Source organism: Anguilla rostrata, chromosome 16, assembly GCF_018555375.3.
Source record: "Anguilla rostrata isolate EN2019 chromosome 16, ASM1855537v3, whole genome shotgun sequence".
Taxonomy (NCBI): domain Eukaryota; kingdom Metazoa; phylum Chordata; class Actinopteri; order Anguilliformes; family Anguillidae; genus Anguilla; species Anguilla rostrata.
The window spans coordinates 24964716-24988595 of record NC_057948.1 but is presented as its reverse complement, the minus strand read 5'-3'; the positions used below and the strand labels follow the sequence as shown (position 1 = coordinate 24988595).

General features: G+C 44.2%; 1 protein-coding gene across 2 annotated transcripts in view; it reads left to right on the top strand.

Moving 5' to 3' along the window:
* Positions 1-23880, top strand: part of LOC135241973 (unconventional myosin-Ie-like) — a 41226-nt gene that overhangs the window by 11365 nt on the left and 5981 nt on the right. For both annotated transcript variants that reach the window (XR_010326186.1, XM_064312803.1), the window contains exons 2-21: positions 5755-5898; positions 7235-7324; positions 7463-7557; positions 11005-11092; positions 11575-11664; positions 12460-12591; positions 13086-13220; positions 13744-13876; positions 14701-14897; positions 15841-15921; positions 16683-16769; positions 16875-16958; positions 17760-17927; positions 18133-18218; positions 19024-19105; positions 19461-19567; positions 20586-20684; positions 21858-22002; positions 23023-23137; positions 23503-23672. Coding sequence is in view for 1 of the 2 variants with exons in the window: in XM_064312803.1 (XP_064168873.1) it covers positions 5755-5898; positions 7235-7324; positions 7463-7557; positions 11005-11092; positions 11575-11664; positions 12460-12591; positions 13086-13220; positions 13744-13876; positions 14701-14897; positions 15841-15921; positions 16683-16769; positions 16875-16958; positions 17760-17927; positions 18133-18218; positions 19024-19105; positions 19461-19567; positions 20586-20684; positions 21858-22002; positions 23023-23137; positions 23503-23672 (2328 nt within the window). In the remaining variant the exon portion in view is untranslated. The remainder of the gene's footprint in view (positions 1-5754; positions 5899-7234; positions 7325-7462; positions 7558-11004; positions 11093-11574; positions 11665-12459; positions 12592-13085; positions 13221-13743; positions 13877-14700; positions 14898-15840; positions 15922-16682; positions 16770-16874; positions 16959-17759; positions 17928-18132; positions 18219-19023; positions 19106-19460; positions 19568-20585; positions 20685-21857; positions 22003-23022; positions 23138-23502; positions 23673-23880) is intronic.

Sequence of the window (23880 nt, the reverse complement as noted above, 5' to 3'; positions counted from 1 at the left end):
CATCTGAGGCAAAGGATCGCTGAGCTGGAAGGTAGAGTATCCCTCGTCCATGAGATAAGGGAAGATGAACAGCTCTTCGACTCCCTAGTGGCAGTTTCTCCCAATACCACCAGAGGACTAGAAAAGTCTGCACTGGATCCTGGGCCTTGTGTTGCCCCAATCCATAGTCTGCGGTGGGAAGCGGGGTGGCAGGTGCTCCTCCCGTCCCCCTCCACCATGGCATCTCATGCTAAGCAATGTGACAGATGCCCACTGTCACCTCTAGTGCTTTCCTCTTCTCAGTGTGTGCATGATTTCATGATTTTGTTGCATATAAATGTACAGTAAGGAGCAGAATTCCTAAAATAGACTCCTTGAGGGTTTGGTCTTTGGACACTGATCCTGATTCTTCTATTGTGTCTGAAATTTGTTAAAAGTCTATACCTGACAAAATCTATACCTATACAATATTTACAGAGCTGATAGGAAGGATATGTTTCAAAAATGTTTTTTATCTATAATTTTTAGCTATTATTATCAAATTATCTATTTAATATGTAATATCAATATTAATATCAAATTATATTTGGCTTTAATGTGTATTTATATTTCTTTAATATTTTATTAAAGAGATAGCATTCTGGGGGTGGGGGGGGGGGACCTCAACATCGTATTTTAGTGTAGCAAAACTTGGTTAAATCACACAGGCCTGCTTTTAGGAAACATTCAGTTCAGGGCAGCAGACACAATTACACTTTAACCAAGTGAAATCTTCTTGATGACAGTAAAAAAACATTCAGGTTGTGGGCTATATCACAGCTAGGGTAGGTTTAAGAAATTCAATCAAATATAACACACAGATTTAAATAAAATGTGAATGGTGTCAGACGGTTTCACAGGAAATTTGTTTATCAGAAAGAAAACAATGTTGCTTAGCAGTAAGACTACTCATGTTTTCCGGTGGTATCTGTTTACACAAAAATAGTCTCAGTGTGAGCAGTATGAAACTGCCACAGTTGTGTCAAGTGATGCTGTGGGATTCAAGTCAATGACTGGGCATCAGGAGAATTAGAGATCCAGCATATTACAGGACTTTGCTAATAATGATTCTCTACCAACCGTGTAAAGTGATGCGGTCTGCAGCAGCAAGGCTGGTCTGTAGTATGGGGTTTGTTTTTGTGCACATCTAAGAAACATACTGAAAGACTTCTGCTGGAAGTTTACGGTCAATTTCGGCTAGACGTTTCCAATCCATGCTGTGCAGTCTACAGCGCTTGTATTTCATGGCCTCCCCCAGGTATTAATGGCACCGCGCCTCCACTGAATTCACGAGCACCTCTGCCAGCATCAGAGAAAAGTCAATAAAACCTCAGACTCAGATCTCCATGGAAGAGTAAAAAGGCACATTGGAGCTTGGTCATGCAGGAGACTGTGCGTGGTTTATCCATACCATGCTCACAGTAGAAAAAGGTGAAGACTACACCATGGGAATACCATGGCTCATCGCTTCATGCCACAGCTGCGTACCCTCTGAGGCACTCCTCCTCTTTTTACTCAACTATTTTAAACTGTTTCAGGGGAAGCCCTGAATTTGATGGTAAAGTCTAAAGATCTGTGATCTCCAGGCCACGCCCCTGTGCTGAATTACACTGTTATTCTGTTTCCGCAGAACAGTGATGCTGGAATGATCATGTTTTTCAGGATTTTGTGGGTCATATTAAGTTTGCCCTTGTTCTATTGGTAGTTTATAATTTGTCAGCATTGGGCCTATTGACATTCAACCACTGATGTGGTTTTGAAATCTGCCGACTCAGGCCTGGCTCCACAACCATTATACATCCCCAGTGGGAGCTTTGTGTGTTTCCTCTCCCAGATTCCAGCTTATGAAAGGTTTAACTGGAAAATGCTTTAGGGTTGAAGTGGCAGGTTCTGTCATGTATGCATTTAAAAAGCTTCTGCAAAGTCCTCAGACTGTTTTTGCTGGCATTATCATCCTTCACTTTTAGTGCAGAATTGATTATGCTATTAACAAGACGTTACCATCAATATTCCTGTACTCAGCTGGGGGCTGGAAATTGCATTTCCATGTTCCAGTCCGTAAAGACATAGCAGAGAACATCAGAGATGGGCATGGCTTGGATTAGACTACTCCCTCTGGAAGGCTTGGTGTTGAACTGACTAACTAACCGACTACACTTCATTAGGGAGTCCAGTCTCACAGTGTTAATGGCACAGTGGAGTCCTGACTGGATTCTCTGCCAAACCACAAGGTGTTGGCTAGGATACCTCTTAGGTGAGAGTCACTGAGAGAAAGGGAGGCCTGCACTCTTTAGTCTTTGTGAGTATATTAATAATTTAGGAAATAATTTTACACATCCATACACACATACAGACACGTGCATAGTGCTGTACATACACCCTTGCATAGCAAGCACATACACCTACACACATACATATGTAATCACCTTGCAGTCAAGCCTGTGCACTCACATGCACACACACATACGTGCAAACACACACACACACACACACACACACACATATGCTCAGGACAGTAATGATTTAAAAGTTAAATTCCCATCAAATCAATTTAATGGGCCCCATTATTAACAACAGTAAAATCTCTGCATGTCAGGATAGTTAATGTGGGTTTAATGCTGTAGGCTATGCATTCACAGAGTGGGTTTGTTCTCAGTCACAAAACATCATGCAATGAAAAAGATGAAAGGTTTGGCCTTCTATATAGGAACCTAAAAATATGAAGGTGTGGCTTCCGCAAAAAGGGAGAAAAACTAATATAAATAGAAGAGAAAAGAGGAAAAATATGGCTAGTAAGAATGAATCAAACCTAGCCATTTCCTGTACTCTCAGTCAGCTTTGTGCTTCCCATATATGGGAATGGTATTTGCATGAAGGAGAAGCTGGCCTATGGATCCAGGCTGGTGCAGGAATTCAGCAAATGCTGTTTTGGGACTAAACTGGCAGAGAAATTAATTTATTTGTTATTTCTGTGTTGGTTTTCAGGCCAGATTGATCACATGAGCAGTATATGCTCTTGCTCCAAAACCTGGAGGTTATGTTCACACATTGCATGCACATGCAATTTTATGAACAGGGGACATTTTTTAACCATGGGACATGCCCCAAGGTTAAATACTAGGCACAGCTTGAACCTATGAGGATTACCACCAAAGCAAACGTAAAGTTGCCTTGCTTGGACATTTCAAACTTGCAGACTCGCCAAAAAAAGAATCAAGTTACTTTGTGGCTAGGTGTTGCTCTGAAGCACAAAACAATAACCAAGTCATCCTCGGTAACTGCAGCCCCTCTGTATTTCACGTGGACGCTCACACTCAGTATGGCATCTCTGCTGACTCGATGGTCATGTTATTATCATTATTTTAACTGAGCTGTCCTCCAATGAGGCCATGGGCTCTTAGATCTTATTACAAACGTAAAGACTCTGGGAACAGCTCAGTCACCAGCTGGTTTTCACTCAGCTGCGGGTTAGCTGGAGACGCGCTTACTAGGAAAGCACAAGAACGTGCAATTGCACCCCAGTCGACAGATGATGTTTACCAGTGTGAGGATGTGTTAACACTCAGCTCACGACAAAACCTCCCTTCCAGAAGCATTCCTTGCTTATGATGTGTTCTGTAAGTATCCATAAAACATTTGTTTGCATGTTTGAGGTTAGGGAGATTTCACTGAGATTTCACTGTAATCTGTTTCTGGGGGAAACCAGACTACAGTAAACCTTGACCTTCTGCTCACAGCCCCCTCCCTGTGCTAAACTGTTCACAGCCCCCTCCCCGTGCTAAACTGGCCCGCTATCACCCCAGCAAACAGGAAAAAATAGCATTCTACAACATTCAGTAATTTTATCCAGAACTTGGCTAAGCGCAGGTTTAAATGTCATTTTGGCTAGTTTATAAGGGCACCCAATGCACAAGTCATTTGGTATGAATTCCACAGGCTGTGTTAGTCCTGAGATTTTTCCGGAAGTTGTAAACTGAGTTAAGCGCGTCGTGGGAATATCTATGGGAGGCTTACTGCAGTGCAGAGACCCCATTACTGCACACACAGTACATCAATAGATGAACGTTAATGGAACTATTTGTAAGGGCAATTTTAATTTGCTTTTTTCTTCCTTTCTGCGGTATCTTAATGGATCATACATTCACTCACACATTACGATGTAGATGAACAATGCAAGTTGAAACAAAGGGAATAGATGAGATTCCCCCCCCCCCCCCCCCCCCCCCCCAGGTGCTTCAGGGAATCCCAGTTACCATGTGTCTTCACCCACACTATCCCACAGCCACACTCTGCTTTGCCTGGATAGCTCTGTATAACCTGGGTGTGTTAAAGTGACCTGGAGCCTTTAGGCTGTGACAGTTCTCACACATCATTGAGACTTAGGGTGAGGAGCAGCAATGTGTGGAGTCTGCAGTAAACCTGTTCACACTGTTAACACTAGTGAAACTGCTAGGACTGAATTAGCCTGACCGTGGGAATCCATCTTTATCATCGTCAAGGTGTTTATTAGGTCTTTTGACATTACAGCACTCATTTGGCTCATCACCCAGTTTGTCAGTCAGAGAGGAAGGAGCAGACGTCTCTCCACTTTGGACAGAAAAGCATGTTGTAAATCATGAAAATTGACACTGCCTGGCAATTCAATCAGGCAGTAATTAATGACATGCCTACATGCCTGATGAGAAAAGCATGTAAACATTCCCTCTCAGTTCCCCCATGCTGACTGTATAGAACAAAAGAAAATATAGAGTATAGAAAATGTGGAATGAAAGGAAAGGTATTTGTAATGTTGGTGGGAAAATGTGCCCGTCCCTCTGCCTGCGGTCTAGTGCCTATTTATATGTTATTTTTCCAGTATTCCTGTTATTTTCCCACAATTGTACAATATCAGCATCTTCCCTGTACTTTGCTGAGGCCATCGTTTTGCTGATTTATGGTGTCTCATACACTAAGATCAATCTGTTTGCCTCTGCATGCTTGTGGTTTTAAAGTGCTTTTTAAGTTAGTGCATTACATTGACTTGGCTTGCGATTTGTGTTGTGAAATTCCTGCCTTGTCTTTTAGTGCTTTACTGGAGCTGGGTTACTCACTTGCTGCCTTTTTAGTTGAATAGACAGGCTGGGAAGACTTAAACAGAGTTGGACTCTTTTCCCTTGTTGACTAATGTTACAAAGGGGCAGAGGGTCTTTGATTGGTCCGCTGTCTCGGAGAGAGAGACTCACCCCTCACTGCACGCTGCGATCCCCACCAGAATGAGCCAGATGACATTGACTCACAGCTCGTGATGAATGACCTCAGCTTTTTGGATGCACAAAAAGCAGAAGTAGAGGCTGAGACAGAAAGAAGTGTCAGACAGGACACTGCTATCTCTCTGCCCTTGTACAGAGTGTCTCTTTAGAGAAGAAAACACTTCACATCTGTGAGAGCAAAATGAAACCTTCATTTGGTCAAATGAAGACATGTCTGTGTGGAAAATTGGTTGCTCGGTGGACTGTAGGATAGAAACAAGAGCCTTTCAAAAAATCTGCAACATCATTGCTAAATTGCTAGACAGAACCACTTTTGTTTTTGATGAGAGTGTCAATTAATTTCAGCCCATGTGCCAAGACAGCTAGTCTTCGACTGAATATGTGTAACCAACTGACATTATTTCACATTGTTTGTGTGTGTGTGTGTGCTTGCGTGATTATGTGCTTGTGTGTGTGTTCTTGTGTGTGTGTGTGTGTGTGTTCACAGGGGAGCAGGGGGCACTACCGGTACCACTGGCTGAGCCACAATGTCAAACAGAGTGGCGTGGACGACATGGTCCTGCTGACAAAGATCAACGAGGACGCCATTGTGGAGAACCTCAAGAAGAGATACATGGACGACTATATCTTTGTATCCTTCATATTTGCGGGTTTGAAGAATGCTGATGCTAGGCAGCTCTCACACTTTCCCCTCTTCCCTGTAAAAGGGAGTGTGCTGTTTTGCATTTCACTTCCTCATGACCCATGATCTACAACTCACCCTGAGTTTGCCAGGACCAGGATAGAAAAAGCACTCGTATTAGATATATTATTCAACTGCTTTCACAGACTGTTTCTTTTCGTGGAATTTACATGCCTTTTGAATTTATGTCGCAATGAATACAGCTGGATATTTGCAGAAGTAATAGCTCTCTAAAGGGTAAAAGAGACGTGCCATACCTGGTATTTGAACCAGAAACCTGAACTGGCTATGACTATGCCACTGTGTTGTCTGGTCCTTAGATTTATTTTATTTTTCCTCTGGATAGCGTTCATTTTAAAGGTAACTTTAAAGGGGGATATAGTGGTAGTAAATATGAGAAATTCCCGCGGCAGCTGTTGAGCTGATTCATTGATGGGCCTGGACTGTTTATAGGTATGTGGCCAGTGTTTTTGTATGGTTGCTACAGAAAATGTAGTCCTCTTAATCTCTCATAGAAAAATGAGTCTTTTAAAAGACTCCTTTTTGAAAGACCATTTTAAAAGACTGTGTATTAGTAATATAGGAGTTTTACAATTATAAGCTATTTTAAACAGTTAATGAATCCTCCACTTGTGGTAAAAATAGCAGCAACACCAGAGTGTGCCAGCTAATACCACATTGGCCTGGGGTCACTGCTATCCCCCTGCCAATACATGCTTTGTTCATCCACTGCAGATTTGGGATAGGAAGCCAAAAACCTGTGTGCACATGAACACACACACGAACACACACACACACACACACACTCTCACACTCAGTCACTCACTCACTCAAACCAACATCCTCCCTAAAAAGCCACAGAAAGTACACTTGCCCTTTTTGAGTGCTGGGCCTCATAAAGGCCTTGACCCAGATAAATAAAAATGATCTAGTGCGGATACACGAAAGCATACTGCACCCTGATTAAAATAATTTATTTTCTATTATTTACATCCAGCATCTGGCGCTCATGATTTTTTCAATATGTTATGGAACCTAAAAATCTTAAAAAGCAGATGAAAAAAAAAGTTATGTATTGAGCTATGATATCTTTAAAAACATGCAGTTTGTCTAATGTAGTAAGTGTACGGTAGATTTTATCACGTAGGCTCACATTACAACTAGGCTGCATTGTGAATGAGGAAGTAAAGCCCAGAATTTCACTGAACTGAAATGAACGGATTCATTTTTTCAAGCCATGGAAAAAACAGTTGTGACCCTTGACCCCCGCTGTGTGCGCGTGCAGACGTACATCGGTCCTGTGCTCATCTCCGTAAACCCTTTCAAGCAGATGCCGTACTTTGGGGACAAGGAGGTGGAGCTGTACCAGGGTGCGGTGAGTGAAGATCCTCCGGACGCCCCAGAACAAGAGAAGAAATTAAAAGCCACTGTAGATTTTCAGATAATTCAATCAGTTCGGCAAAGCTATCCACCCCCACCTGAGGTATTTCTGCTGCTCTCTTATTGGTCACAGGCCCAGTACGAGAACCCACCCCACATCTACGCCCTTGCTGACAACATGTACAGAAACATGATGATTGACCGTGAGAACCAATGCGTGATCATCAGGTATGTGGGGGATGGAAATGGTTTCTGTCAGGGTATGTTCCAACATTTTATTTGGCAATAGGAGCATTGGTATGAGGTGAATGTGCGCATAGGGAGGAGTTAGATGGAAAAGATGTGTTTGACTGGATGGATGATGGCAATGTATGTGAGTGTACCATTAAATAATAAGGCTAAATGGGGAAAGGAACATACTAAGGCTTTCTATGCTTCTATAAACATCTGTAGTGTTTCTCTAGTAAAATAATAAAATATCATTCTTCCTGACAGAGAGGGGAAATAGTTCCATTCAATTATATATTTTAAGTTCTAAAAAAATGGCCCTGGGCCCATATTTTACTAGTGGCTGCTGGCTTTAGAAATCTGTTCCACTGCAGGGCATTGAGGAAAAGGCAGTCTGGGATTAATAAACCGCAGGAGTCCTGCTCCAGCCACTTTCATATAACAGAATGTGCACCTGCATGGTTCTCTCTGATACTCTTTTCACTAAAACGTGTGCAAAGCATTATGCATTTTCCTGCTCTCACTCAGCTAATGGATTTTACATTGGACATACAACAGAAGCACATTTGTAAATGAAACAATTTTTAGAGCTAATTGAAGCCTCTGTATCATGGCCATTTTAGTCACCCAGTGTTATTCTGGAAGTGTCAGGAACTCTGGACTCAAAGCTCTGGGATAAGAGGTGCTTTTTTTGAGAGCAGCTCAGGGATAAAGCTGTATCACATGTTTGCGGGCTGGAAATTCCCAGGTTCTGGTTCACTTTCGCACCGTTCAGCAAGCTTCGGTAAAATATCCAGCTGTATAAACGGGTGACCTCAAAAAAAGCTATGCTATGTAAGTAGCCCTGCATTAGACTGTCTATTAAGCAAGTACTCATTGTCTCACCATGTGAGAGGTCACCTGAGGCTGGTGACCATAGCTCTTACCTCATGGCCATTGACTTCAGCCCCAGCACTTTTCCCTGTTAGCCTATTTGCATAGCCAGCAGCTGCGTGCAAACTTACCTGGATAAAAGTAACGGAAGCATAATGGCAAAAGGCCAGATTAGCAAACAGAGCCACCTGTGAAATTGCTGTACAGGCACTGCGGTCAGCGTCTCTTTACCAGAGCCATTTTGTCCCCGCTATAAAGAGTGTATAACTCACTGTGAAATAAAGGACTTCAGATCGTTATGCAGCACTGGTGCCGTCTTCTTGAAGTTTCTCACAAATCTGTTTTTCTAACCTTTCTCCTTTTTGGGGGAAGGCCACCTGAAATAGAAACAGAGCAGAAATGTTTCAGTGATAATAACACATTACCGCTCAAAACTTTGTATAAAATTTGCTTATCTTGGGCAGTCCCACACGCATAGATGGGCAGTTCAATGAAAGGCTATTTTGTCATATGACAATTAGATTCACCACAGCGTTCTGTTCCCTGTGTTTAGGCGGCATATCCTGGTTACTGGTAATGCCTGTTTAAGGGCAAGTTTGCAATGTTAAGCTTATTCGTGTTTCTACAGGACATTGCTGTTGGTCCCTATCTTCACTTTTGTAGAGGGGAAGCCAATAGTTCAGGTTTAAATGACATTTCCCTGCTTGAGTTTGCCAAAAGTTTCAGTTTCCCAACCCTGGGTGGGTGGTTGGGTGGTGATTCTGCTCTTACATTCATCTATTTGAACCTTTTGTGGTTAATTTTTCCAGGTTCATAAGAATTTAGGTGTTTCAGCCCCTCTCATCACATACGTTGTTATAAAGAATAGGGATTTCCTCTGGAGCCTCAAGTTGTTTTTTAAGTTCTTGTGAACTGAATGTAAACAGATGGAACAAGGAACATTTTTCTCAGGGAATTCCAGTAACTACAAAAAAAGCTAACAGAGGAATATGCTCACAGAGGAAAATACATTATGTAACATGGTGGTGACAGAAAGGCTGCAGAATTAATCATAATTAACAGCATTCACACACATGGGCTTAGTGAGGTGGGAGCCAGCACTTTATTGCTAGTGTAAAGGAGGTCCATCCGTTACAAGCAGGGCTTGACGTTAACTTTTTGGCTAACCAGCCACTGTGGCTAGCGGTTTTCCAGAGTCACTAGCCGCTCAGCCCTGGTCTTGACCACACCTCCAACTGGAACCTTGAGTGCCTTCGTACAGCGAAATACTTGAACAGCGAAGCTGCACCACGCAGTGGATAGCAGTATCACATTCTCGTGAATGGAACACTGAAAATGTAATCTGTTTGTGTCAGATAACCATAAACAGAATTTACAGCCATTGAGGAGACATTTGACTGTGATTCATTTCCCCATTAGCCATTTGCAGGCGTCACTGAACAGAAAAAAAATATTACAACTGATTGCGCAGTTTGAGAATTACAGTACTTGCATGGACTCTCTTTCTTTTTTGTCTCTTTCTTCTTATGTTTGGCCAATAAATCAGAGGAAGTTAGCAATGTGTTTGCCTTCTGTCTACAGTGCAAGTACAATAGAAATGGGGAAACCCCCCCCTTCCCTCCCCAATAGAGTTTATAAATAGGACGCATTACCTCAAGCCCTGACACAGAAGAAAAGCTAACTGCATGTATACCGGAACACCAGAGCTTTTTGAAGTCTGCTGAACTGACAATAGCTGGGAGCCATGGTAACCACTGCAAACCAAACACAAATGTTCAGTACCAGTTTACTTCAACACTGCAGGAAATGGATAGTGGAGACAATGCTAGATCCTATGAATATGGGGGTGAGGGGAATTAACAGTAATGGTGTGCCTATACAGTTATCATGATGCTCTTATCTGCTGTTTAATGCATTAGGCATCACAAACCCTTGTGCATTTCTTCAAGAAGAAGTGGTGTCCTCAGGCTTTTTAAGTATGCAGCTGTTCTGTTTCAAAGAGCCATCACCAACATGGCTACCCTTTAAAAATTAAATAAAAATGTGACATTCGCTGCCATCTGCAGCCAATGCACATACCATATGTGAATTCATTTAATCATGCCAAATTTAAAAGAGCAGAAGGAGGAGATAGATTGGTCTTAATGTCATTATCATGACATGCTTGCAAGGCTTCTGCTAAGATGTATTTTTGTAGCAGAGTGGAAACATTTATTGGGTAAGACAAAAATGGAAAATGCATCAGAAGACTGATGCCCACCGGCAGGATAGCTAAAAATAAAGAATGTGGTAAATCAGGAAGTTTTTAAATCATTCTGATTTCTGGACAGTGTTGCTGTCGAGCAGAATGTTGGTTGTCCTTGTTCATCCAGCTGTGGTATCACTGTCTCAATCCAGAGAATGTCTGCTTGGTTTTGAACGTGCACAGCACGATCATGTCCTCATTTTTATCCAAAAACCTATGAGATCTCTCAAATGTTGTCCATTATTAAGGCTATAGAAGAATCATATGATCTATGCTCCCCATAGCCCTGATGGTGTTCATTTTGGGGTGGTGTTCTTTTGTCCCCTCAGTGGTGAAAGTGGGGCTGGAAAGACTGTGGCAGCAAAATACATCATGAGTTACATCTCCAGAGTGTCCGGCGGGGGGGCCAAGGTCCAGGTACTAAAACATCTCAGACTCCCTCCTTGTGAAAATGAACACATGGTCATGAGCATAAACAGCACACTTCCTCATAAACAGCTTCTGCTGGCATTTGGGACTGGGGTCCACAGGCACCCCGTTCAAGTCTCACAACACAGACTGCAAAAGACAGCCACTCAATTTCTACTGCGCCGCTTTGGTGAGGAAAAGAATCAGTGAAATTGCAGGCAAACTGCCTACTGTATTTTTAGCAGCTTAAGAATGCCTCAGAAATGCCACAGCTCCACTATTTTTTTTTCAGTTTTCATGGAAAGGCAAACAGACTTATCTGTCTCATCACCAGGGTTCTGATTTCAACTGTCCTTTGATAGGCTACATTGGCAGTTGATGCCCTCCAGTCAGTATGTGTGTTCTCTGAAGGTCCCGCTCACTATAGATGTGGGTGTGCAGTGCAACACAGTTCAATTTCCTGTACTCACCTGTCACCTCTGCCCTCCCAGCATGTCAAAGACATCATCCTTCAGTCCAATCCTCTGCTGGAGGCCTTCGGGAATGCCAAGACCCTGAGGAACAACAACTCCAGCAGATTCGTAAGCACTTTCCTCCGATTGTGGAAAAGAGGGAGAGGGAAGGCTGGGGTGGGATTGATATTGTCCTGTTCTCTGAGCTAGTCATGCCAATGCCAATCCAGAACCAAAGCAAACCAAAGCACATTCAGTTCCGAGTGTGAGAGAGAGAAACTCAAATGCAAATAACAGCATGTTCTTTTTTCGTCTTGCTTTGTTTCGTTTTTTTCCACATAAGACGTGTGCAGTAATTTCTCTCTCTGCGCTCCATTTTTTGGCCGGGGCCGTTGGCCCCGAGCGTGCTCAGTTATACTGGAGCGGCGGGACGTGCGGGCTCCGTAGGGGCCAGAATGAGCACAGGCTGTCCGCAGAGCGAGGCAGAGCGCCACTGTTTATTACTCCACCGGGCCGCTCCAAACCAAGGCCGCCACGGCGCGAGCAGGAACACTGCAGCCGTTTACTGCTTTACTGCAGCGTTCCCACGCACAGCAAGGCCGTCCTCACTGTTCTTACGCAGAACATGGTTCCATTGTCCACCATGTGCAAAGCATGCAGATCTGTTATTATGGAAAGGTTCAGAAAAGAAAGCATGCTAATTGGGTAGATATTGTCAAACTTAGTGTGAATCCATTGGAATGAGACTAACGTAGTAGAATGGATGTCCACACTCCTATGAAGCTCACAGCAGGCTTATGAATGGGGTACAGGTTTATGACTGAGGCAGCAATGTGTTGCATTTCTTTTTTTCCTCCCTGAGAGGTCAGCTGTTCGGTTTAGCACTCCCCTGTTCGATTCCAAAGCTCCGCTGTCGTTCTGCAGGGGAAATACTTTGAGATCCAGTTCAGCTCTGGTGGAGAGCCAGACGGGGGGAAAATCTCCAACTTCCTGCTGGAAAAATCTCGGGTCGTCATGAGAAATCCAGGAGAGAGGAGCTTCCACATATTCTATCAGGTGGGGACCTCAGACACCCGTCCGTGTTGTGTGTGGATGTTTGCTTGGTCTCCTGGTCCATGTGTGTGGGAAAAGTGTACGATATTGTGCCTGATGTGCCCCTGACTTTTTTTTTCTTTTTTCTTTTTGAGAACATTAACAACTACAAATTACATTTCGTTTCTTAAAGCTGTTTGTTTTTATTGTCCCTCAAAGTGCACCGCCTGAGGTCTGTGGCCATGGTAAAGGAGGTTTAATTTCCCGTAATACAATTTTGTTGACATTTAAAGACCGGATACAGAGTATAGCACAAGGCCTCTGAAATAACAGTGATTCAGCCATGCACCAATTGCTTTTTCTGGTGACCGGAGGGATTTTTTTAAAATGTTGAGACATCTTGCTCCAGCCTATTTCTGCAAATAAGCAATTTAAGAGCCATTTGTAGGACTTTCAGTCTAAAATTATGTGGCAAACGGTGCTAACCATCCTTGTGTAACTTCCTTGTGTGTTTGCAGTTGATAGAAGGAGCCAGGGAAGACCAGAAGAGTAGTCTCGGAATCACTGATTTAGATTACTACAGCTACCTCAATCAGTCGGAGTCCTACAAAGTAGATGATATTAATGACAAGAGCGACTTTCAGGAGACGATGGTGAGCCTTCCTGTTGAATGCTACATTTTGTGTAGCCGCCTTGAAGAGCACAATAGTGATGGAATGACAATGACCTGAAACGAACTTCCTCAAACAAAAAAAGAAGGAATGTCATAACAGTAAAGAAGTAAAGCACTTTTCTATAAATATGGTCAACCATCTCTCTGTCTTCTTCCCTCTCCTTTCTCTGTCCTCCTGCTCCTGTTTTTTACTATTGTGATTTTTTCAATAACTTTTAATTGAGGTAAAGGTTGCCAATAATAGTTCTGTGAGAATGAAATGAAACCTGGTTAATTGAAGTATTTTCTTGGACAAATTTAGCATTTATAAATCCATTCATTAGCCTTTTAAAGATGTTTGACTTCTTCTGTGCTGGGCATGGCTAGCAAAGCGCTTACCCTTTGGTTTATATTTTTTGTGATTAAAAGTGATTTTTAGCATTCGTAGCAGTTAGCAGCAGGGAACCGCTGCAGGTGTGTGGAAGCTGCAGTTGAACATGGTGTCCCCCCCCCCCCTTACCCAGCATGCCATGAGTGTGATCGGCATCACGACAGAGGACCGCGCCCTGGTTCTGCAGATCGTGGCCGGGGTGCTGCACCTGGGAAACATCAGCTTCAAGGAGGCGGGGAACTACGCGGCGGTGGAGAGCGAGGAGTGTACGTCGGCGGCCCTCTCTACCGCTTCCAGCCCGCTCTTCCAGGCTCCTTTCCCAGGCCCTCCCGGGTGTCTTTCTCTCAGACGGAAGGGAGAGCATATTTCAGCCTCCTGGCTGCGGCATCCTTCCACGCTGTTATTGTGTTAGGTCCAGGACCGCGGCCAAACGCTTCCGTGCCACGTTGAATTACAGGAGAAAAATGAAGATTTCAGGGTGTGGGCACAATACAGTACATAGCATCACAGCCTAAAATTATTCTGGGGAATTTTGTATTTCCTGTTTTCCCCTCTGCCCATCTGCCCATCTCTACCCCCCCTCCCCCAGTTTGAATGATGACACTGAATGCCAGGGTACAGAAGCACACTGTTCTGTGCAGACATGTCTCTTGCAAACCAATTTCTTCCTTCTGTTCTGTGGTTCATCTTAAGGTTTTCCATTTTCCACTATATGACATGTTTGATGTTGTCTGCACTGATGTAGGTATTTGTTTTTGTTTTTTTTGCATCAGCATGATGGTTTTGCTCTTTAAATTATCCCATAATAATGTGGAAACTTTAAGAAATGAAGAATAAATGGAAAAGGGAGGTTTTTTTCTTTTTTAAGCTTAACTGCTTGCTTTTCGGGTGGTTCAGGCCTGGTTTTTTGCCCAAGGTTTCTTCTGTAAAACATCTTTGTGACAGTATCTCAAAGTATTATACAAATAAATGTGAATTTGAACTGACCTGAACTTAACTGAAAAGCAGAACCGTGCTGTTCGCACGTATTGCTAGTGCACTGCGTTTGACTTCCATTCTGAGCGATGACTCTGTTCTCCCCGCCCGGCAGTCCTGGCGTTCCCAGCATTCCTGCTCGGGATAGATCAGACTGGCCTGAAGGGGAAGCTGACCAGCCGAACGATGGACAGCAAATGGGGCGGCAAGTCCGAGTCCATCGACGTGACGCTGAACGTGGAGCAGGCGTGCTACACCCGCGACGCGCTCGCCAAGGCCCTGCACGCCCACGTCTTCGACTTCCTGGTGGAGGTAAAGAGACCTGCTCTTCCTTCTCGCGTCTGCTCCTGAAAATGAATGTGTTTGAAATGGAAACGTTAATTAGGAGCACGCCTACTAAGTGGGATGCATTAGTGTGCTCCTAATTTTTTCCAATTTAGGAGAATATGTGCTCCTTGGAGAAAGAAAAAAATGTCAGCGTAAAGCCCTGTTGCCCACCCAGCAGCTTATTAAGGGGGCTATGGCACATTTCCTCCTCTGCCCTAACCAAGATGGAGGAGCCCTTCTCAGTGGCAGTCCTGTTTAAAATTACACACACAGCCCTTCAACCATATAAACAGTGCCCACGTACAGAAGCACTCATTAACATTGCGGGGTCCTATTGGTACTGCGGTTGCAGAAGCTGAAGGCAATAAAGAAGTTCATGTTCTTTAATGAAGCAAGGACACTGAGAGTGGAGATGGCAGCCCTCACAAATGTCTCACTGGACTGATAGTGTCCAGCTTGCGTGGGGATTGGCCTCCTTCTCAAGTCACTTTTGCAGGATTAATACACAAAACATGCACCCGTGGAGGAAACCTATAGACTAAATAAATAGATATACTAGACTGTGATTACAGGAGTTAATCTCATTAAATTACAGGCTAGTTGAAGAATTACTGATAGGCACTGTATATGTCACCATTTAGAACAGGGTGGAACCCCCATTCCTGGGGGCTAATGTATAGGCAGGCTTTGGTTTCCACCAATTACTCTCCCTCAGTTCACTTATGGATGAGACCACACTAAAACATTTCATATAGGGATACAAGAACAGCCTCCAGCTGTCAACAATGAGCTTAACGATACAAGAAGCTAAAGGATCGTGTAAATAACAGGACTGAATAAATAATTAAGCAGAAGTTGGCATGAAATTGTAATGAATACCAGCAGATTTTAAAAAGTACATTACAGTTTAATACTTTCTTTTTTTCAGTCTATCAATAAAGCCATGGTGAAGGACCATCAGGATTGGAATATAGGGGTGTTGGATATTTATGGTTTCGAAATTTTCCAAGTAAGTGCATTTATTATTCACTACAGTATTCATTTTCTTACTTGATTGAAAGAACAACAAAAACAGCAATTAAATATTGGATTATTAATGCATATCAGAATATATTCACGTGTATCAGATACTATGAAAAATTTGCTTGGATGGAACTAGCTTTTCAGTTTAAAAAAAGGCTTTTAAATTATTTAGAACATTTGCACAAACAGAATTTTTTAACTTTCCGCATACATCCCATTTTTAGATCCAGACAGATAAGCCTTAATGAACATCTCTAATCTTATTACTATTTGCTTAGTAGGCCGTGATTATGGGTTTAACTCATGGCATCTTTGGCATCAATGGCATTGTCTATAACTGCAGACTTGTTACTCCATGAACCGTTTGTTAGCAGACAGTATGTACCACTATGTAATATTTTTCCCCAGTAGAACATTTCAGAGCTGGGCAGAGTATGTGATCATATTATTTTAGCAATTTTTGAAGTTTCATTTCTATATATTAAAACACAACAATGCAAAATAAAATATTACAGTTATTATTTAGTAATAATAATAATAATAATAAGAAGAAGAATAAATAAATAAATAAAACTATTTTGATATGCATCCCAAACTCAGAGTAAAATACTGAATAGACTAATAATGGAACTTAAAGAGAAAAATAAAGATAATAATAAAAAAATTAGGTTAGTATTTTGTGTGTATCACAAAGAATTGAATCACATGTCTTGTGTCAGCTATTACTGATGGCAGTTTTCTTTGCAGAAAAATGGCTTTGAACAGTTCTGCATCAATTTTGTGAATGAGAAACTCCAGCAAATTTTCATAGAGCTTACCCTGAAAGCTGAACAGGTAACACATTCGCAAGTTCCTCCTGTGCTGTTCCTCCTGTTACCCAGAATGCCTCTGTGGCAGGTCTTCCTCTTGTGTATGACTTCCTGTGTCTTCTCCTCCCAGGAAGAGTATGTGCAGGAAGGCATCCGATGGACCCCTATTGAGTACTTCAACAACAAGATTGTGTGTGACCTCATTGAGACCAAGGTATGGGATACTTTACACACTTTCCAACACATGTGCCCTCCTTTAAACCTCTGCTCACTTCCTCACTTACTTTATCCAGCAGCTTAGTTCATCTCATGCAAAGACTTCCACATCTCTAGTGACACTTGGCCTGTATATAGAATAACCCATTATTTTAAATATAGTATATGTTCATGGTATATTTTATGTACTCACTTTACAGTTCATTAAGCAAAACCAACTGTATATTTTCTGGATAGCCAGGTATCGATCCATGCCCAAAAAGTTTACGTTCTAGAACAGAGATGGGCAATTCTGGTCCTGGAGGGCCAATGTGTATGCAGGTTTTTGTTTCCACCAGTTACGGTACCGTGGCTAAATAAGCTAATTGGTTGTATACAGCAACACTGGGTTCACTCATACAATTAGACCACAGTAAAATGCTTCATTTAGAGACACAAGAACAGTCAGTGCCTGTCATGCATGCCTTTATCATGAAATGTATCTAAAATGATGGCATAAATTATAGGTCTAATAATTAGGCTAGTAATTTAGCACAAAAACTGGCATGAAAAATAGAAACAAATACTGCCATCGTTGCCCATCTCTATTCTTAACCGAACCCACCGTCATTTACTTTTACTGTTATAATTTATATTCCTCTGCACCTCCTGAGCTCCGCCTCTCTTTCTATCACAACCATAATACTGGACATGATCGTCATCATTTCCATCACCCATTCTGGCACTATGAGGTAGTTGATCTCAGGAGCTCTTTATGTTCTTTACCCATCCCCCCCTCGCCCACCTCCCCCACCCCCAGAATCCCCCTGGTATCATGTGCATCCTGGATGATGTGTGTGCCACCATGCATGCAGTGGGGGAGGGAGCCGACCAGACCATGCTGCAGAAACTAAGAGTCCAGATCAACTCCCACGAGCACTTCAACAGCTGGAACCAGGGATTCATCATTCACCACTACGCTGGAAAGGTGCTCCTCTCTCTTATTTAAACATCACAGTAGTGGGGCGCCATTCACTTGGTAATATCGAGCGAGCGTGTAAATAATTGTGGGGTTTTGGGTTAGAGATTGGGTTTGTGTTGGGTTTGGTGTGGATTAAGAGTAAAGCTATGACCATAGGTCTAGCGTGCCGTGGTGTTTCCCCTGTCACTCAACCCTGTGCACCTGTCCCCAGGTATCGTACGACTCAGAAGGGTTCTGTGAGAGGAACCGGGACGTCCTGTTCACTGACCTTATCGAGCTGATGCAGAGCAGTGAAATGTAAGTGGCAGTACATTCTGTCTGCGCATGACTATGCAACAAGATGCCTTTAGATTAGTGAGTGCCTGCTTCCAATGGGCCCAAACTGCAAATGCCACACAACAGATCCGTTCCCCTGTCCCGTGGTCTGACAGCCCAAGGGTCTGTGCCCCTGGGGGCAGTAGGGGACTCTGGCTGTCTTGGTCCATAAAGCCCTGACTCCCTTCAGTGATACACACTACTTAGGCACATCCACTATATAGTGGTGCGCCCCTATATATTTGCAGTGCCTGCCAAAAGTGTCCAGTGAGTCTCATTCATTTGGAAAAGCACACACATATACACACCGACACGTACATACGTACACTCACTCACTCACTCACAAGCATGCGGAAGGCACACACAGACAGAGAAGACATAGGTGGGTGCATACACACACACAGGCAGATGAAGAGACTGCCAGATTATGGCAGGACTGGAAATGTTCTGCTCCCACATCTCCACTCTTGTCGAATTTGGTTCCAGCATTAGCACGGAGTGAGATTTTTTTCATTGTCTTATTGTTGGCTGCAAATTCTACGCCAGCTACACCACCCACAGCTGGCCAGTCCATGCCTCATGCCATTGTTCTGTTCTGACTGCAAGGGAAACTCCAATGTGGGAAACTGTGGTCATAATCACACATGGTCATATTGAAAGTACCTGGTATGATCACACTTTTAAGAGACTGTGGAATCTGAGCAGTTTTATAATACTTAATATCTTTTATATTCAAACTGCAACTCTGGAGTGAACCTTACATTTTCTTTTTGGTTCTGTTTTATAGACCTTTCATCCGGGCTTTGTTCCCAGAGAACCTCAATGCAGACAAGAAAGGAAGGCCGACAACAGCAGGCAGCAAAATCAAGGTCCATTAAGCTGAAGATCACTCTGTGGCAGCTGTGCTGATATATAATATATACACGTGTGCCTCTAGGAAAAGAGCTGGTGGTCTGGTATTCTGTTTTATTTCACGGCCTCCACTGAGTGGTATTCTAATCCAGGTCCTGGTCTCATCTGGACTGATCAGTCTTCCAGACTGGAGAGTGGGCTGACAGCCATATTTCTTTTCTAACTTTAAAATTTTATTTTATGCAAACAATTCTCTACAGTTTAGAGGAAATAGGATCCTTTTCTGACTGAGTCTCTCAGGTGTCCCGGTTCTCATTGCATTTCGTTTAGAATGCCTAAGGACCATTCCTCTCCTTCTGCTCTTGCCTTCAGAAACAAGCCAATGACCTTGTAGGGACCTTGATGAAGTGCACCCCACACTACATCCGCTGCATCAAACCAAACGAGACCAAGAAGCCCAAGGACTGGGAGGAGGGCCGGTGAGTGAAGTCCATCAACTGACATCGCCATGGTTTCCATTGTGACATCACTCATCAGACAGCCGTGTGAGGCTCACGCCCCTTCCGGTGTCTGATGTATTAGGGTTAAGTTTTAGAACTGGTCCTCCCCCCACCATACATGAAGGTATACTTTCTCAAAAAAATTGCTGAAGCAGGCTTGCAACATATAACCTAGTACAGGGATACAGATACTCCCTGTCTCTCTCTCACACATACACACATACAAATACGCCCACGCATGTGCAAGTGCACACGCGCACACACACACACACACACAAACACATGCAGGCACACATACACAAACACGCACACAATGCCTTCCTTTGAGAAAGCCACTGGGAACACGATGTACTGATTGACTGTGCTCCATTGTTCAGGGGCTAATGTACTTCCTGTTGTGTGTGGCAGTGCTCAGGAGCTCAGGTTTGGCTGTTTAATTAGAGCTGGGATTGATGTTTTCTTAGCGAGCACATGCACATTCAGTCTCGAGGGTCGCAGGATGTGGGGGAGACACGGCGAAAAAGCTAGATTCTTCAAGCTGACAGACCTGGGGCTGTTCTCTGAAAGACTGTTCCCCACACAACAATAACTGTAAATATGTATGTCATTACTGTTAGCAATAAGCTTCAGCAGAAGATGTATATGCTCAAAAAATAAACCCTGGGGAGCTATTTAGTTGCACGGGACTTTATTTTCCCTTAGAACCATTCTTGGGGTAACTGAATTGAGAATTGCCCCCCTTCCTGTAACTAATTTCACATGAGCCTGAGGAATCTGAGTTGTATGTTTTTCATTGTAGGAGGAGTTAAGTGTTTTGTTTCTGGTATGAGAGCTAAAGGACATGTTTGAGGTGTCTGCTGTTTAGTTGTCGCACACTCACATGCAGTAGTAGGCCTGTGTGAAGGGCTCTGTTGTCGTGTGTGTGTGTGTGTGTGTTGAGGGTGGGGGGTCATATTTATGCCGCTCACCCCTGTTCTCTCTCTCTCTCTCTCTGCAGAGTGAAGCATCAGGTGGAGTACCTGGGGCTGAAGGAGAACATCCGTGTGCGGCGTGCCGGCTATGCCTACAGGAGAATGTTCAAGAAGTTCCTCAACAGGTACTGCACCAGCCCCTGCCAAGCACTATCCCTCCTTCTCTCCATTTTCATCTCCCACAGGAAAAACATAATGTGGTTGAAACATTCAGAAATGAGAAATAAATTGCAACAAATTAGAAATTTTATATAATGTATAATATTATGAATATTACAATGTCGCCATTTTTTAAATGGAATCTATGATGCTGTCCCAAGTAACATGCACTGAACTCAATACTTAAAATGACTTTTTAAGAAGTTATGCTGTAGATAAGCCATTACTTATGTACACACTGGTGAAGTTTGGCTAGAAGGCAGAACATAGGTAGAAGAATTTGCCTGGAGAAGGACCCCAGCTCTGGAAGTTTCTCTAAGCAGGGGGCTCGCTCACAAAATGAACTCAAATCCCAGCTGTATCCTGCACACGGCCGTTTCCATAGTTACACATACCATACCAATGTCAGTGGCCTTGGAATGACCCACCTCCTGCGTCTAAGATGGTATGATAAAGTGCATGGCCATAGTAATAGCAAGCCGCGGGGAGAGAGGGGGAGAGAGGCGGAGGCTGAGGGAGGTGCAGAGGGAATATAAATAGTAAGTAACAGTAAAAGTAAGAGAGAGTGACCGGTGGGTTCGCGGGGTTAAGTCTGCGCTCGTCTGTCTCATCTGCCATCATTCCCCCCTGTGCTCAGGGAAAAGACGGGGTCAGCGCTCGCCGGCGGTCAGGAAGCGCTCACTCCGTTAGTGTTTGCGTTGGCGTGCCCGAGCGAGCGGGCCACACGTTTGACCCGCCGAGCGGGACCGCTGCTGGAATGCAGAGGGGGTGGGGGGGGGGGGGGGGGGCGGCATCACGCCACCGACGCTCTCCGCCAACACCACCCTGCCCAGCCCAGCTCTGCTGCAGCGCTGCGAATCCCAGGCCACACCCCTCTCTGTCCCGTAACCTTTCAGTCATGTAAACATGCACAGCTCACGTGCAGGGGGTCACATCTGGAGCAGGGGCCCACGCGCAGAGACGATCTGAGAGAGAGGGGCGCTTGCAGAAGTCAGTGCAGAACAAACACAAACACTCACACACACACACACACACACTCAATGTCCGCTTGCGGGTTCTCATTCCTCCGACAGCCCAGTTTACTGAGGGATACTCACACAGCCCATGACATCCTGGTAAAGTCTGCCCCTCCCCCTCAGGTACGCCATCTTGACCAAGGAGACGTGGCCGGCGTGGCGCGGGGACGAGAAACAGGGCGTCCTTCACCTCCTGCGGGCCGTCAACATGGACCAGGACCAGTTCCAGCTGGGACGCACAAAAGTGTTCATCAAAGCCCCAGAGTCTGTAAGCACTACCCCCTCCCCGGTGCCATTAAATTATGTTAATATTATTAATCAGTGGTATTCAGTGTTTCTGCTAAAATCTGCTCTTTCTGCCTCCAAAAGTAATGCATTCACACAGCGTAGGTCTAAAAAGACTAAGGGAATTAAAAAAGTGCTGTACTGTGTGGTTGGAGATGGCGGTGTGGGGCTGGATGATGTTGAACCTTTTTCCACGGTGATTGCAGTTCTCTCACAGTTTTCAGCCAGCTCAGCTTGCAGGATGCTCGTGAGCTCACTTGTTGACTTTTCCACACACTCGCACCTCAGCAAGCTATTGCGGATGTGTGCATTCAGGGACCAACTGCCAAGCCACTCCCCCTTCTTCATCCAGATACGTGTCAGATGTCACACACCTATGGTCATCACTGACAGGACTATCCGCAGTTGGGTGGTCTTACAGATAAAGTGCTCTGCCTGTCCCAGCAGTGGCAGGGCTGAATCAGGGCCTCTCTCACCAGCGGGCAGCGCAGTGCCCGGGTCTGTGCCAGCACTCTGAGCGCCCTCTGCCACCCAACAGGATGTTTAGACTCGTGGAGTAAGAGCTGGAAACTGGCTGTGATAGAGGGTGAGCGGGGGTGGGGGAGAGCGTAGCCAAGCAGGGACTCTCTTTCTGAGACTTGGTACTCAGGATTTGAGATATGGGATGGGGGATTTAGGACATGGGAAGGCTTGCTGTGATAGAAAAGAAAGAAAAATAATATCTGGCAGGAAATTAGTTGAAACTTAATGGAGCATAAGTCAAGGTACATGCATTCATGTAGTTGTACACTGCACTTGTGGTCATTGGTTTTAACCTGTATGCAGTGACATAGGGTCTTGATACCGCCCTGTACTCGAGGGTAAGAGAATCTAATTCACAAGGAAAAACGGATTCAAAGCACCTCTAAAACAAGAGAAATTGTCCACTATTCATCTTAAAGCCTTTCAGCGATGTAAGCAAGCACGGGTGTAAATGAGTGGCCACCTGTCTCCCTGTCCCCAGCTCTTCCTCCTGGAGGAGATGAGGGAGCGTAAGTTTGACGGCTACGCCAGGAGCATCCAGAGGGCATGGCGCAAGTATGCAGCCCGCAAGAAGTATGTGCAGATGAGGGAGGAAGGTATGTTAGACCTGCTGTTTTAGCACACACACACATATGCACACAAGCACGCACAGGCATGCACACAAACACACACACACACACACACACACACACACACATACACAGACAGACAAGCACACACACATATACACACACACACACACACAAGCACGCACACATGCACAGGAAACTGCCATGAACAAATACAGACAAGAAAAAAATTATGAATGCCGAAATGCAGTGCATGCCCATCATCTCTTACCCTTTCTGTTTCTGTTTCTGAATGTCTACCTCTTCCTGTGTGTGCGCATTTGCGTTTGTGTGTGTGTGTGTGTGTGTGCGCGTTTCCTCCTCTCTCGCTGCGTGTCCGTTTGTCCCTCCAGCCTCTGATCTGGTGCTGAACCGGAAGGAGAGGCGGAGGCACAGCCTGAACAGGAACTTTGTGGGGGATTACCTGGGCATGGACGACCGGCCCGAGCTCCGAAAGTTCCTGGCCAAGAGGGAAAAGATCGACTTCGCCGACAAAGTCACCAAATACGACCGCCGATTCAAGGTGCGGACTTGGGCACTCTCTTCTTTTTTCGACTTTTTTTTGCAGGAAATCTGAAGCCAAAGGTTAATCCTTACCATCACATTGTCTTGACATTTTCCCCCCAATGACAGCAGTGTAGGCATCTCTGCAGTGGTTTCTGATGGCAGATCCTGCTTGGCTGGAATCCACTGTGATCAGAGGAAGAACATTAGTTACTTCTCACACACAC